The 14,902-nt window shown below is 35.2% G+C and overlaps 1 protein-coding gene across 1 annotated transcript; it reads right to left on the reverse strand.

Moving 5' to 3' along the window:
* Positions 1-5,267: 5,267 nt before the first annotated feature.
* LOC130982089 (DExH-box ATP-dependent RNA helicase DExH15 chloroplastic) lies at positions 5,268-11,636 on the reverse strand. Its single transcript, XM_057905946.1, has 8 exons — positions 11,105-11,636; positions 10,816-10,991; positions 10,551-10,664; positions 9,646-9,754; positions 9,471-9,557; positions 8,710-8,828; positions 8,364-8,538; positions 5,268-7,701 (listed from the first exon to the last, which is right to left on the reverse strand). The coding sequence occupies exons 1-8, from the start codon at positions 11,600-11,602 to the stop codon at positions 5,449-5,451; spliced, it is 3,531 nt and encodes a 1,176-aa protein (XP_057761929.1). The 5' UTR covers positions 11,603-11,636; the 3' UTR covers positions 5,268-5,448.
* Between the last annotated feature and the right edge of the window lie 3,266 nt (positions 11,637-14,902).

The following is a 14,902-nucleotide window of genomic DNA, read 5'->3' on the forward strand; positions in this document are numbered from 1 at the left end:
TTGTTTTGTGTCTCGTCATGTTACTGCCACATGAACTAAATTAATTAGTGTGTTAAATGTTTAATATTGGAGTTTTTTAATTTTGATATGGGGAAGGTGTAGGTGTTTTTTAACTTTATGGGGATCTTGGGGTGTTTGACGGAGATGTGACGGTGGCATCGATTGGGGGGGGAAGGAAATCGGTGGGACCGATTTCTAGGAAGGGGAGGTGCTCAAATCGGTGGCACCGATTGGTGACCCCTTGCCACACGTCGCGCATGCAGCGTGGTCCGTGACCCCTTATCTGTATTTCACCCACCGGATACCCCTATCTCTTTCACTCTCCAACACTCTCTCTTTCACTCTCAACTTTCCCTTTCTACTTACTCTCAACCCCACTACTTCACCATTGTTGGACCACCATATCTCAGCAGAAAAATTAAATAAAAATGCAAAAAAAAAAGGAAAACCAAGGAAGTAAATCAACCGGAGCTTCATATTGTTAATTATCTTGGAGATCCAAATCATGTAAGTTTTTTTTTAATAATTTTATTTAATGATAATAATAGTGATAATTTTAGATTTTATTAACAGTATATATTGCAATGATACTAAGTAGAAATTAGAAATTAAACTTATATGTATGTATTTTATTATTAGGTGGTTAGAAATAGAAATAAAAATAGGAATAAACCTTGTATGTATGTATGTATGGAGATGAATGTTTGTTTGTTTCTATTGGTGATGAAGATGAAGCCCTGGTACATATATTATTTAAAAAAAAAAAGAAAAAAGAAATGTTTAAAAAAATAATACATGAAAGAAAAAAAAAGTAAAATCTGTACATATTAATTTGGAATAGAATGATATTGATATATTGTTGTTGTTATTATCAGTATTAGTAATCGAATTTAATTAATTATTACGATTAAGAATGAAAATTTTATTTATTAATTTATTGATCGTTAATTATTATGATTAATAATAAAGTTAGTATATATACTGTTTGAATAATAATAATAATAAAAAATTAGTATGTTGTTTGGTTTATATAAATAATAATAATAATAAGAATAATAATAATAATAATAAATAATAATAATAATAATAATAATAATAGAAAAATTAGTATGTATGCTATTTGAATAATAATAATAATAATAATAATAATAATAATAATAATAATAATAATAATAATAATAATAATTATTATAATAAAAAATTAGTATGCTATTTTTTTATATAAATAATAATAATAATAACAATAATAATAATCATAATAATAGAGAAATTAGTATGCATGGTGTTTGAATAATAATAATAATAATAATAATAGTAATAATAATAATAATAATAATAATAATAATAATTAGAAATTAGTATGCTATTTTTTATTTGAATAATAATAATAATAACAATAATAATAATCATAATAATAGAAAAATTAGTATGTATGCTGTTTGAATAATAATATTAATAATAATAATAATAATCAGATTAATAATAATAATAAATTAGTACGCTAATAATAATAATAATAATAATAATAATAATAATAATAATAATCAGAAATTAGTATGCTGTTTTTTTATTTGAATAATAATAATAATAACAATAATAATAATCATAATAATAGAAAAATTAGTATGTATGCTGTTTGAATAATAATATTAATAATAATAATAATAATAATAATAATAATAATAATAATAAATTAGTATGCTATTTTTTTATATGAATAATAATAATAATAACAATAATAATAATCATAATAATAGAGGACTTAGTATGTATGTTGTTTGAATAATAATAATAATAATAATAATAATAATAATAATAATAATAATAATAATAAAAGATTAGTATGCTGTTTTTTTATATGAATAATAATAATGGACATGTTTTGAATTGCAATTATGTTGGGAATTAGTTTTAATGGACATATTAAGCATAATTGTGTTTTTGAATAATATAGTTATATTATATTTGTTCTTACACTGGAAAATGTGGTATTGTAGGCGTCAAGGATGTTGATGTGCGATCATTTACGCACCTGGATTCATATATTGCGGAAACTCCGGTGCGTGCATAGCCCCCAAATCCAACCACCGCATGAAAGAAGGCTCTTGAAACGGATGCAGGTTTGCTAGTGCATTTGCAACTTCCGCCACATCTGCGTTCATGGCGCCAACAGTTGCTTCTTCATCCTCACCTGGACCGACGATCTCATAGTTACTTTCAAATTCATCTTCGCTTTCACTATTATAATCTTCCAATTCAATGTTACGGTCCGCTTCAGATTGCTCAAACTCAATATATAACTCGATGCACGATATTCGGTGGCGATTTTCCATGTACATTGAAAACATTTCCTGCATACTCGCTTCGTCTATCACATACTTGGTCTGAAATTGAACAAATCCGCCAAATACAGGTAGAGGATACCTGTACAAAATACACGATATTCTCCTACATCTTTGCATGCCTATCTTCTCACAAATCACACCTTTCAACTTCTCAAATGACAATGTGAACGGAATAACAACATCTAATGGATTTTCACACACAAATTGAACTCCCTCATATGTTTGTAATAAGATCTGTCCGTAATAATAAATCTTCAATACAACTCTATCATCCATAACACTATCTATTCTCAGCCTCACAGAAATTTTTTTTACAAAAATGAAAGAGAAGAATCAGAGAGGAGAAGAGAAGAGAGGAGAAGAGGATGAACATTAGCGGACGAGGAAGAAATGAAGCTTCTGTTTTACCACCATCCGCTTTTTGTGTCGACTAAGGGCAAATCGGAGGGACCGACCGCTGCACACCCAAATCGGTGGCTCCGATTGGTGCACCCCGGATTAAAATAAAATTAGAGCACCAACAAATCGGTGGCACCGATTTCATACCCAACAGCCTCCCCTTCCTCAAATCGGTCCCACCGATTTCACCTCTCACTCACACAAATCGGTGGTACCGATTTCTCCTACTTCAAATCGGTGCCACCGATTTCTTCCCCCAAAATTCCAAAAATGCAACGCCGTCATAACAGTGTAAATCACCCATAAGCATCATATTCCAGCATAACTCACACCCAAATATCATATCTAAAAAACTTAGCCGTAAAACAGAAGTATTTGCTTTTCGATGATCTCTAATCTAATATCTCTAATAAGTAATAAGTAATAACTCTATATTAAAATAATTAATTTGTTTAACTATTATTTGTTTGGTAAAATACTATATGTTTGCTATAGGTCTAAATATTATTGCCTAATTATTAAAAACGTCAAATAATTAATTTTATATTTATAAATATAAAATTTTAAAAAATTTAAATATCTAAAATTTATTATAAAAAATAAATATTTTGTTGTATCGAACACATTTTGAACATGATATTCATTAATATTCGTTAGACACGCATATTTTTAGTGACCAATTGTATCCTAATAAAAAATAAAAAAAATTTCTTCAAATATGTTTGAATATACCTAAATACTATCACGTATCAGCATGTCTATTCTTATTTTTAAAATGAATTTAGAAATAATATATATTATTATTTATTAAACTAAAAATATTTAAATATTTTATATAATTAAAAAATAATAAAATATCGGCTCATTTTTTTTATATAGAAAAATTTTGGATGTTTTTCTGAAAATAAACCTATTTGTTATAATTGCAGGTAGGTGGATGTTGCATGTGGAGCAGTCCCAACACACAGGGGACATGCTGAGTTAACACGTAGGATGCGTGATCGACATGTGTTAAGATCGAGGCCAACACGTAAGGTGCATATTGGACACATGTCAACCGTTGATTTGATGCGATTCCAACATGTGACTTGTGTGGTGGGTGTTCTACTTATAAAAATTAAAAGTCGTTATCATTTTACTTCATTGCAAGAGATGTGTTTTTACTGTATTGTTGATGCAATGGAGGGTACTACAAATAGAATGGTGTACTACAATTGTGAGATTATAAAAAATACAAATGAGATGGTGAGCTTTGTGTGTGAAAATTCATTTTCATTTGTGGTTCCATGCACTATGACATTTGCAGAACTACAGTATGGTCTTCGTCAAAATATAGAAAGTGATATTTTAAAGAGGATAAACAATATTTTCTACAGGAATCGTGTTATCGTATTTGGCGACCTAATATAGTTTGATATTATGCTGATCATTGACGAAACAAATATTCAACATATGTTTCATATTCACCAGCAGATTCAGGTATAACACCCAAAGATTGAGTTGTATGTTGAGTTTAAACATATAGCTGCGGATGGGATTCAACATGACTCAGACGTGCAAGATGATAGAGTTAAAGTGTATGAACAGTGATGACAAGGAAGACTTCGAAGCTACCTACGAAGCCGGTGACGATGAGGATGATGAGGATGATGATGGAAAAAGTGAGGCAGTCATGGACAATTTAGTGGTTCTATCCATAGTCAGTCAATCCATGGATGTTTCACCTTTTATGCATAGCTTGGATCTTGATATAATGTATGCATTGGAATTCTCTCAATATGCTAACATAGGTACGTGAGAAGTGAATAATAATTTATAGAGTAATTACCCAAATCAGTCTCCAAAGATTTTAAAAGCGGACATTTTAGTCGCCAAGAAAAATTAATACACAGATCAATCCTCAAGGTTTTACTCCGACAAACAAATCAGTCCCTAATTCATTTTCCAGCAGATAATTACCCAGATCAGTCCCTAAGAATTTTAAAAACGGACATTTTAGTCCCAAAAAAAAATAAAATATTATTATTATTATTATTATTATTATTATTATGAATTGTACAATAATACTGTACCATAATTTTTTTTATATTTTTTGGACAGAAATAATAATAAATTTATTCATTAGATTCTTATGTATGTATTTCTAATATATATATATATATATATATATATATATATATATATATATATATATATATATAGCCACTCAATAATAATAATAATATTCAATAAAATTATTAGAGATTATTCTACAAAAAATTCAAGGTTAAAATATTTGATGTTTTTGTATTTAATATAATCAAAAGATGTCGTATTTAAAAAAAAATTGTATTAACAAAAAATGTTTTAATTTGAATTTCAAAGCATCATTATTCACTGCTAGAGAGAATTTAAGAATGAATATAGTGCCTAGAGCTTGATCTCGAATATAAGTATAATAAATTTTAAATTTGAAAGACTAAAATGGTAAAAACCGTAAATTTTAAAGGACTAATTTAGAGATTTAGTCCCCTACCAATCAAATTGACTGCTCGTTTTAAATAAAGTTCGTCTCGAATCCTAGTTGACTTCCCATTGATCAAAACTAACTTGTACACTTATGAATCTATATTGATATCATAAGAATAATCTTTGGAATTAATCAATAATCATACAATATTTACAAATGAATGATACACCAGAAAAGAAGCAAGAGACAGACAGACTACCCGGCGAGCTCACTAATTGGCGGCCGGTCCATGGCATCATATGCAGCCTTTGCATTGCGCTGCAACAAAGGATCAATGTCTGCCAATTTTGGAATCTGAGCTAGCAGATCAATAGTCCTACGTAGGAGGCGAGCAAGATCGCCTTCGTCCATTGCACAATCCATCATTATCTCTCTCCAAGTCAACCCAGAAGCCCATGCTTCAACCATACCGCAAAACTGGCTATCCAAACAGCAAGGTATCATCACCCCATGTTTCTCCTGAATGGTCAACAGGGCACTTCTTTGTTCATCCAATAACTTTATGACATTCATAACTGTTGTGGTTGGCTCGTAAATGTAACTGTTATTCTTCCATGGTCGGAGTTTGATACCCTCAGAGACCAAGCTTGCACAAACTGCAGCAAGTTGTGGAGGTTTTAGCTCTAGAAGAATTTTGCTGCGAAGAACCATTGCAAGCCAAAGCTCGTTTTCTCCTCGGATTGCTGCTGCAGTTTCCCCAAGTGGAAATATGACCTGCGTGTTTTTGTCCAATGCTCTGGTTTCATGTATGACATTGCTAACCTGCATAAACTCCTTCCATCCGGAGGGTTCAATTTGTTCTATTCGATTAGTTAAACGTTTTGATCTATTCTGCAAGCGCTTGATTTTCTCCTCCATAAACTTGACTGCGTCTATGACTTTACTGTATTCTTTGTAGCCTTCTGTACGAGAAATCTTTTTCTTCAAGCGTGAAACTTTATTTCTTTGATCCTTGTAACGCTCTACAGCATCTCTGTAGGCTTGAGATTTTAGCAGTAGCTCATCATTTTCAGAGAAGCTACTCAAAACAGGAACATTCAGACTCCAAGACCATGTATCTAAAGAGCCTTCCATGAACCATAAACCACCATAGGCAGATTGCGCAAGATTATCCCACTTCATGTCCTCCTTATCAAGGAGAGTGCTCATAATTTCTCGTGGTAGAGCATCCCCTTGAGCCAATGGAACGTTAGGAAAGCCAGTCCCATATACTGTTTTAATCCACTTTTCTGTAAATAGATACCAAGAGTTATCAGAACCAAGAGCCACATGGTATGATGGTTCAAGGCCATCATCCAATACTGAATCAGTAATGCTTGGTTCCGCATCACCTAAATTTAGTGCAAAAGAATCAGCAGAAGATACCAAGTTCTTAAGTTTTGAAGCATTAAGTGAGTCAACCTTCCCCAGAAACACAGCAGGCAGTGAATGTTGAGTTCCTTCAGAATCTGTGTACTGCAAGCACAAAAATGGTAGATGTCCATTTTCAGGGTCTTCCAACAAAGGTTTTAGAGCAGATATTCTTGTTGCTTCCATCTGTTTACGCAGTTCAGCCCGAACACGTTTTTCTGCCCTTAACTGCTCCTGCAATTCTGCAATCTCCTTATATTGTCGCTGTGATAAAGCTTTCCTGCTTCTTTTATCTATGGCTTCATCAGTTATTTCTGACATCAGAATCTCAATTTCTTTCTCAATTTTATTAATTTCCTCTTTAGCAGCCAGCATAACATTGCTACTAACGTAATTTCCAAAACTCTGCTCAACTAACTTCCTAGCTTCTTCCAAAGTTCTCCTTGATGAAGGTCTCCCATCATCTGACTCATTTGACCTATGAATGGCTTTCACACCTGCAAGAAGATTTAAAACCATTCCAAACGAAGCAGTAAATTGTGAGACTAGGGGCTCAAGTCCAGCAAACAGCACCTTGCAGCACTCTTCAGCACCCTCATTAGGTGTCTGTATGAGCACCACATGACCACTTTCATCAATGCCCCTTCGCCCAGCACGCCCAGCCATCTGAAGCAGTTCATTTGTGCTTAACTGGACACGTCCACTATCACCTCTTTTGCTGAGGGATGAAATAACAGCAGTTCTAGCTGGCATGTTGATTCCTGCAGCCAGTGTTTCTGTAGCAAAAACAACCTTGACAAGCCCTCTTTGAAACAATTCTTCAATGAAAGCTTTCCACAAGGGAAGACAACCCGCATGATGTGCAGCAACTCCTTGCAGAAGTCCTTTCACAGCGGTTTCTCTGACAGCATCAGGATATTGAATGCGGAACCTCTTCAAGGAAAGTTCAACCTCACTTGTTTCACACTCATCTAAAAGATTGCAATTTTCAACATATTGCACAGCTGCATCACAGCCCTTTCTGCTAAATATAAACCATATAGCTGGCAGCATATCCCTAGACTGAAGTTGCCATAGAGTATCAATTATTTGAGGAACCTGGAAAACAAGTGAAATGATTAATACTCCATTTTGAAGAATATACTTACTAGGATAAAGTATACTTTTTGTCCCTGAAATTTGACAAAAGTTTCAAAAATATTCCTAAGTTTTATTTTGTTTTAATTTTGTCCCAAAAGTTTTCGATTTGCATCAAATATAACCCTGACGGTTAATTTTTCAAAAAATTTAAGACCAATTCAACAATAATTTCATAAGAACAACTCTCAACACAAGCAAATCAAGCATAATTTTCATGCATTATTGTTAGATTGGTCTTAAATTTTTTGAAAATTTAGCCGTCCAGAGTATATTTGATGCAAATTGAAAATTTCTGGGACAAAATTGAAACAACACAAAACTTAGGGGTATTTTTAACATTTTTACCAAACTTCAAGGACAAAAAACATACTTTACCCTACTTACTATTATAAACAAGTTCATTCAGTCTTTTTTGTTGGTCTTAATAAAGTTTTTGTACTTATACCCTAAGTGTGTCTTAGAACTCAAACTCCCTATTTATTATTCATGAACACTTATTGGACATCAAGATCTATCCATAACAGTTTCAGCATCATGATTTTTGAAGGTAGGGAAAATACGGCTAAAGTGATAACCAAAAAGTATGAAGCATCATCTGAAATTTTTTTCAGAAGGCTTACCTGTGAACGACGAATTGCATTTATATTATTCTTTGAAAGAGAACGATTTTCCAGTGCGCTACCATCACTATCGTACCTCGTTCCTCGTCTCCGGGAATTCTTTCTTCTAGGCCAATCATCATTGTAAGATTTGACCCCTGCACCTTGAAGTTGTAAATAATTGAGAGACAGCTTCCTGCTTTAAATAAAGGAAGAAACTAAGTTTCCACTTTTATCCGATTCACTAATAAAAATGTTATAATCTTTGGCACCAAGTTGTTTAACATGTTGAATAATGAATAATCTATAGCAATGTCAGAAACGATTAACAAAACTAAATAAATGCAGTAAGGGTCCCTGACCAGACCTGTTCATGCGTGTTCCTTTCTCATCAAGAAGTGGCAATAAGGAATTTTTCAAAGAGAAATGCCAAGTTAGTGGAACTGGGCGTTTTGATGATGTTACCAACTCTGTTGAACCATGAATCTGAAAGCCAAACAGTTATCCCCATTGTAAGATCGCTCTTGCAGAAACCACTAAATAAAATGCAAGGATACACTGACCCACATACTTAATTCCATTCACGTCATAGAAAACAGTACAGAAAATTTTGGGTAGATAAAAGCTAAATCCAGGAATCCTATAACCATCAGGACCCATACTTAGAACAAAAGATTGAAATCATTGAACATCAGTATAGGCAAGATCTAACACCCAAACACTCTTCAAATCCCGAACTTCCATAAGTACATCAAGATGATCAACCTGCAAAATTCCCTAGAAATTGAATTTTTAGGTAAATTTGAAATGCACTGTCACATGTTTTTCGATATTTCATGCTAGTTACAAAAAAACCTTTCATGTCCAAGAACAGGGGGGAAGACCTCCCATGGTTACGTAATTGTTTATAGGATGTTAAAATGCTTGATATTTAATGAAGCTTTTCAAACCCATTTGAAATTTCACCGTCTATTTGCTTCTTTCTTCCTTTCTTTGTTTCTTATCACTCTAAAACTGAACTCCTTTGTATGTGTATGTGTAAGTGGGTGAGCGAGAGAAGGGGGGCAAGAATCTACTAAGTCGGACTGAATCATTTTACAGATATAGAAACCCAGCCAGTGCAAGTACCTGGCCAATCCAGCCAGCCAACTCATCAGGATTTGCAACAGTTGCTGACAAACAAATTAGTTGAACTTCTTTAGGGCAATAAATAACCTGCAGTATTTGATTGCATAAGTATTTCTAATTAAGAGAAGCTGACTATGCTAAGTATTAGACAAAGAAAAAAACAAAATTTGCTTACAATTTCTTCCCAAACTGTACCACGAGATATGTCACTAAGGTAATGAACTTCATCCAAAACGATCACATCAACATGGAGAAGTCCACCTCCTGAAGAAATATTACCAACACTGCATGAAAAAACAAGTTATCTATGATTGATGTCCACAATAGATGAGCTCAAATACCAAAATCACAATGGAGAAGAGAAGCTTTATAAATGTTATAATTCGGACGAAATGGTAGGGTTCAATAATATTTATGCAAACAATTGGACTTTAGGTGAGAAAAATAATCTAGTCATAATCAAATTTTAAGATCAAATACATAAAGCCAGTAACTGGTAGCTGAAGTCCTCCTAGCTTAAGACAACATATACCAAAGCTTAAGACAACATATACCAAAATTATTCTCTGAACAAGTTATGTGACTATGCTTTAACATAACAAGCAACTCCATTTTTCAGTTAGGCTCGACTTCTAACCCACTGAAATGAACCATTTTGGATTTCCAGGGAAAAAAAGGATAATAAATTATCTTCTCTAATAAACGTATCCAAAGGGGTAATTAACAGTAACACAAGGCCTATTCAACATAAAGCCCCAACTCACAGCTTCACTGCACAACGTGAAAGTTATTAGAGATATAACCATTAATATTGCCTTCTCCTATCACCTTAAATTTTGAGATGAGTGGTTTCATGACATGGTATCAGAGCTTTATGTCCGAAAGGTCTTGAGTTTAGTCCTTGGTGAACTCCAGAAGTGAAGAAAATAGCATAAGGCAAATAAAAGAAGAAAAAAAAGGCCTAAGCAAACCCAAAAAGAGGTTCTTGCTATAGTATGAGAAGTAGCATTTGATTGGATGCCAATGTAGAAGAGTCTTACACTAACATTCCATAGAAATTAAACTTTTGCAATTATGTACCTCTGATATAGCATGTTGCGCAAAATCTCTGTGGTCATAATCAAGACTTGAGCATCCCTGTTGACAGCGGAATCTCCTGTAAGAAGGCCAACATTGTTGTCTCCAAAAGTCTCCCTGGATATCCACAACAAAAGCATCAGCAATGATTCAGCTTTGTAACGAAAATGACAAAAAGATAAGGCAACAGCAACTCTCTCACACGCTGCAAAATAGGAAAGTCAAATTTAGAAGCATAGAACTTCCATTTCTCAAAATTACTGCATACCGAAATTCTCGGAACTTCTGATTGGACAATGCCTTGAGCGGCGTCGTGTAGAATATCCGGCGTCCCCTGGCAACAGTGGCAACCGCCGCAGATTCCGCTATCAGAGTCTTACCGCTGCTCGTTGGAGCCGACACCACAACCGATGAGCCTCTTAGAAAAGCTTGTATTGCCAGCCGCTGAAGGAAAAAGCCAGAGACGAATAAAAAAAAAACAGCCAGCACAAACTTCACTTCGAGTAACCAAAATTCTCCGAACGAATTTCGAAATGAGAAAGAAGAGAAAACTGAACCTGAAACTTATCGATTCGGAAATCGTAAACGGAGGCAAGCTCGTCGACGTCGATGATATCGGAGCCGAACTCCCTGACCTCTTTGCAGAGCTTCTCAACTCTCTGCCACTTGAACGTTCCGTCGTTGCCAAGTCTAGCAGCCTCGAACGCTTCCTCGCCTTCGTCGGAAACGGCGCCATCGTACGCCTCGCTCGAAACGTCGTCGTATTCATCAGCAGCAACATCTTCGTCGTCGTCGTATTCGAATTCATCATCTTCTTCATTTTCTTCGAAATCTTGTTCGCCTTCTTCGTCTTCGTCAGCCTCGTGAAGAGTAGAGGATGGGGACTTAAAGGAGATTTGGAAACGGAGGGAAGAGTGGACGGAACGGTGGCGAAGTAGAAGAGAGAAGGGGAGAGTAGTGGCGGCTCGTGTAAATGGGAAAGGAGTGTGGCGAGTTGGAAGGAGTGAGAGAATGAATGGAGTGCTGGTGGCGGGGGCGGTTGCCACGACCACCATGGCGGGAGAGTTTTTCGCGTTTGGATTTGGTTTGGCTGCTATTTTCTGTTGCCGATGACAATATATCCAACTTTTTTATTATTCAAAAATGAGAAAAATATCTTAAGATTTTGGCTGGTATTTTTTTTTTGTCAACATTTTTGGGCTCTTTTTTTTTTTCCTTATAGAAAAAAGTAAGGTGTTACACCATGAAATGAACGTGTGGCTAAAATTTTTAGTGTTATGGCGTGAGAAACAAAACTATCATTTTTGTCTATAAAAATTAAGAACATTGACAAATCTACCCACAAAAAAAAGAAATTACTTAATGTACTTATCAATAATGACATCTGTGAGACGAAACTAACTAATCGTTATTTTAGCATTGACTCCGTTAGTGACGCTCCCTACGTGGCACATCACAACGTTACGTGACACATCACGACGTTACATGGCTTGGGGAGCTTCTTATGTGGATAATGTAATTTATTTTGTTTTAAAATATAATTGGTAGTTAATTTTTTTAAAAAAAATGGGAAATTAGAAATCAAGAGTTAGCAAATGTAAACATGTTCGTGCGTTTCACAAAACAGAGGTGAGAGTCCTAGAAGAATCAAACTGTTTTTCTTCTTCACTCAAAGAAAACGTCTAGTCCCATTTGTGTGTGGGTTAGCTGCCGACGATAATATCTGTATTGAAGAGAGGGTGCTTGTCGGGTGGAACGTCTCACCTGTTGGAAGTGCGTGGTGTCATCCATAGGTAAGTAGTAACTTTTGATCTCTTTGTTATCAATTTCTAGATTTTGGATGCATGGTTGTGGATATGGATTTTGATTAGGGTTTGTTTGTACTGGCTATGATGTGGTTGTGAATTGGTTTTGTTTTCTGACTTTCTGTGTATGTCGATTAACAGATGGCTACCATCCACATTACATTGGTTATTAGTCACAGAGAAAAGTTTAAAAAGGATGATGATGGCAAATTGGCATACGTTGGGGGTGAGAAAACGAAGATTGAATGAGTGAATGTAGATACCTTAAATAAGTTCTTCATAAATGACTTAGTAAAGGATATAGGGTATACTGATATGAGCGAGTTTTATTGGCTGGAACTTGGGGAGGAGTTGGATGATGGGTTGAAGTTGCTTAGACTTGACATGGATGTGGTGACCATGTACGAAGCAGCCATTGCTAATGGGAGGAGAGTTGAGGTGTTCATTGAGCATCCAGTTAACCTTCTTTAGTTCGCAGAAGAAAACAATGATCCTGAACTAGATGTTGAAGTTTTAACTGTTACTAGGACCACAGTTAAGCACAGACCCAAACATTGTGCTAGGAGAACCCCAACTCCAAAGAAGAAGGGAAAGAGACTGTTGAAGTTGAGTAAAATAGAAGGAGGTAATTTGCACGATAAGGACCCTGGCATGCTTGGACCGGATGCCCAAACTCAAGATGATGTGCTGGACAAAGATCTCCAACCTACCATAGAAAACACACAAGAACCAGAAATAACCAGTGATCCCCCAAATGTACTCACACAATTACCAAAAGTAACTGATGAGCGGATAATTTATACGCTTTTTGGCATTGTTTTTAGGTAGTTTTTAGTAGGATCTAGCTACTTTTAGGGACGTTTTCATTAGTTTTTGTGCTAAATTCATATTTCTGGACTTTACTATGAGTTTGTGTATTTTTCTGTGATTTCAGGTAATTTCTGGCTGAAATTGAGGGACCTGAGCAAAACTCTTATAAGGAGGCTGACAAAGGACTGCTGATGCTGTTGGAATCTGACCTTCCTGCACTCGAAATGAAATTTCTGGAGCTACAGAACTCCAAATGGCGCGTTCTCAACGGCGTTAGAAAGTAGACATCCAGGATTTCCAGTAATATATAATAGTCTATACTTTATTCGTGATTAGATGACGTAAACTGGCGCTCAATGCCAGTTCTATGCTGCATTCTGGAGTCAAACGCCAGAAACACGTCACGAACCAGAGTTGAACGCCAAAAATACGTTACAACTTGGCGTTTAACTCCAAAAGAAGTCCCAGCTTGTGTAAAGTTCAAGCTCAGCCCAAGCACATACCAAGTGGGCCCCGGAAGTGGATTTCTGCACTTAGACTTATTTCTGTAAACCCTAGTAGCTAGTTTAGTATAAATAGAACTTTTAACTATTGTACTAGGTATTTTTTTTAGTCTAGTCTTGGATTGTATTTTTTGATCTTTTGATCACGTTTGGGGGCTGGCCATTTGGCCATGCCTAGACCTTAATCACTTATGTATTTTTAACGGTGGAGTTTCTGCACACCATAGATTAAGGGTGTGGAGCTCTGCTGTACCTCAAGTTTTAATGCAATTACTACTATTTTCTATTCAATTCCGCTTGTTCTTATTCTAAGATATTCGTTGCACTTCAACATGATGAATGTGATGATCCGTGACACTCATCATCATTCTCACCTATGAATGCGTGACTGACAACCACTTCCGTTCTACCTTAGACCGAGCGCATATCTCTTGGATTCCTTAATCAGAATCTTCGTGGTATAAGCTAGAATTGATGGTGGCATTCATGAGAATCTGGAAAGTCTAAACCTTGTCTGTGGTATTCCGAGTAGGATTCCGGGATTGAATGACTGTGACGAGCTTCAAACTCGCGATTGTTGGGCGTGATGACAAATGCAAAAGAATCAAGGGATTCTATTCCAACATGATCGAAAACCGACAGATGATTAGCTGTGCCGTGATCGAGCATTTGGACTTTTTTCACTGAGAGGATGGGATGTAGCCATTGACAACGGTGATGCCCTACATACAGCTTGCCATGGAAAGAAATAAGAAGGATTGAAGGTAGACAGTAGGAAAGCAGAGATCCAATAGGGACAAGCACCTCCACACACTTATCTGAAATTCCCACCATTGAATTACATGAGTAACTCTATCTTTATTTTCTGTTTTATTTATTATTCGAAAACTCCATAACATTTACTATCCGCTTAACTAAGATTTACAAGATGACTATAGCTTGCTTCATACCAACAATCTCCGTGGGATCGACCTTTACTCACGTAAGGTATTACTTGGACGACCCAGTGCACTTGTTGGTTAGTTGTGCGGAGTTGTGACTAAGTGTGATTCACGTTTGAGAGCGCTACCAAGTTTTTTTGGCGCCATTGTTGATGATCACAATTTCGTGCACCAAGTTTTTGGCGCCATTGCCAGGGATTGTTCGAGTTTTGACAACTGACGGTTCATCTTGTTGCTCAGATTAGGTAATTTTCTTTTTTTATTTTCTTTTCAAAAAGTTTTCAAAAATATTTTCA

Source organism: Arachis stenosperma, chromosome 5, assembly GCF_014773155.1.
Source record: "Arachis stenosperma cultivar V10309 chromosome 5, arast.V10309.gnm1.PFL2, whole genome shotgun sequence".
Classification (NCBI taxonomy): Eukaryota; Viridiplantae; Streptophyta; class Magnoliopsida; order Fabales; family Fabaceae; genus Arachis; species Arachis stenosperma.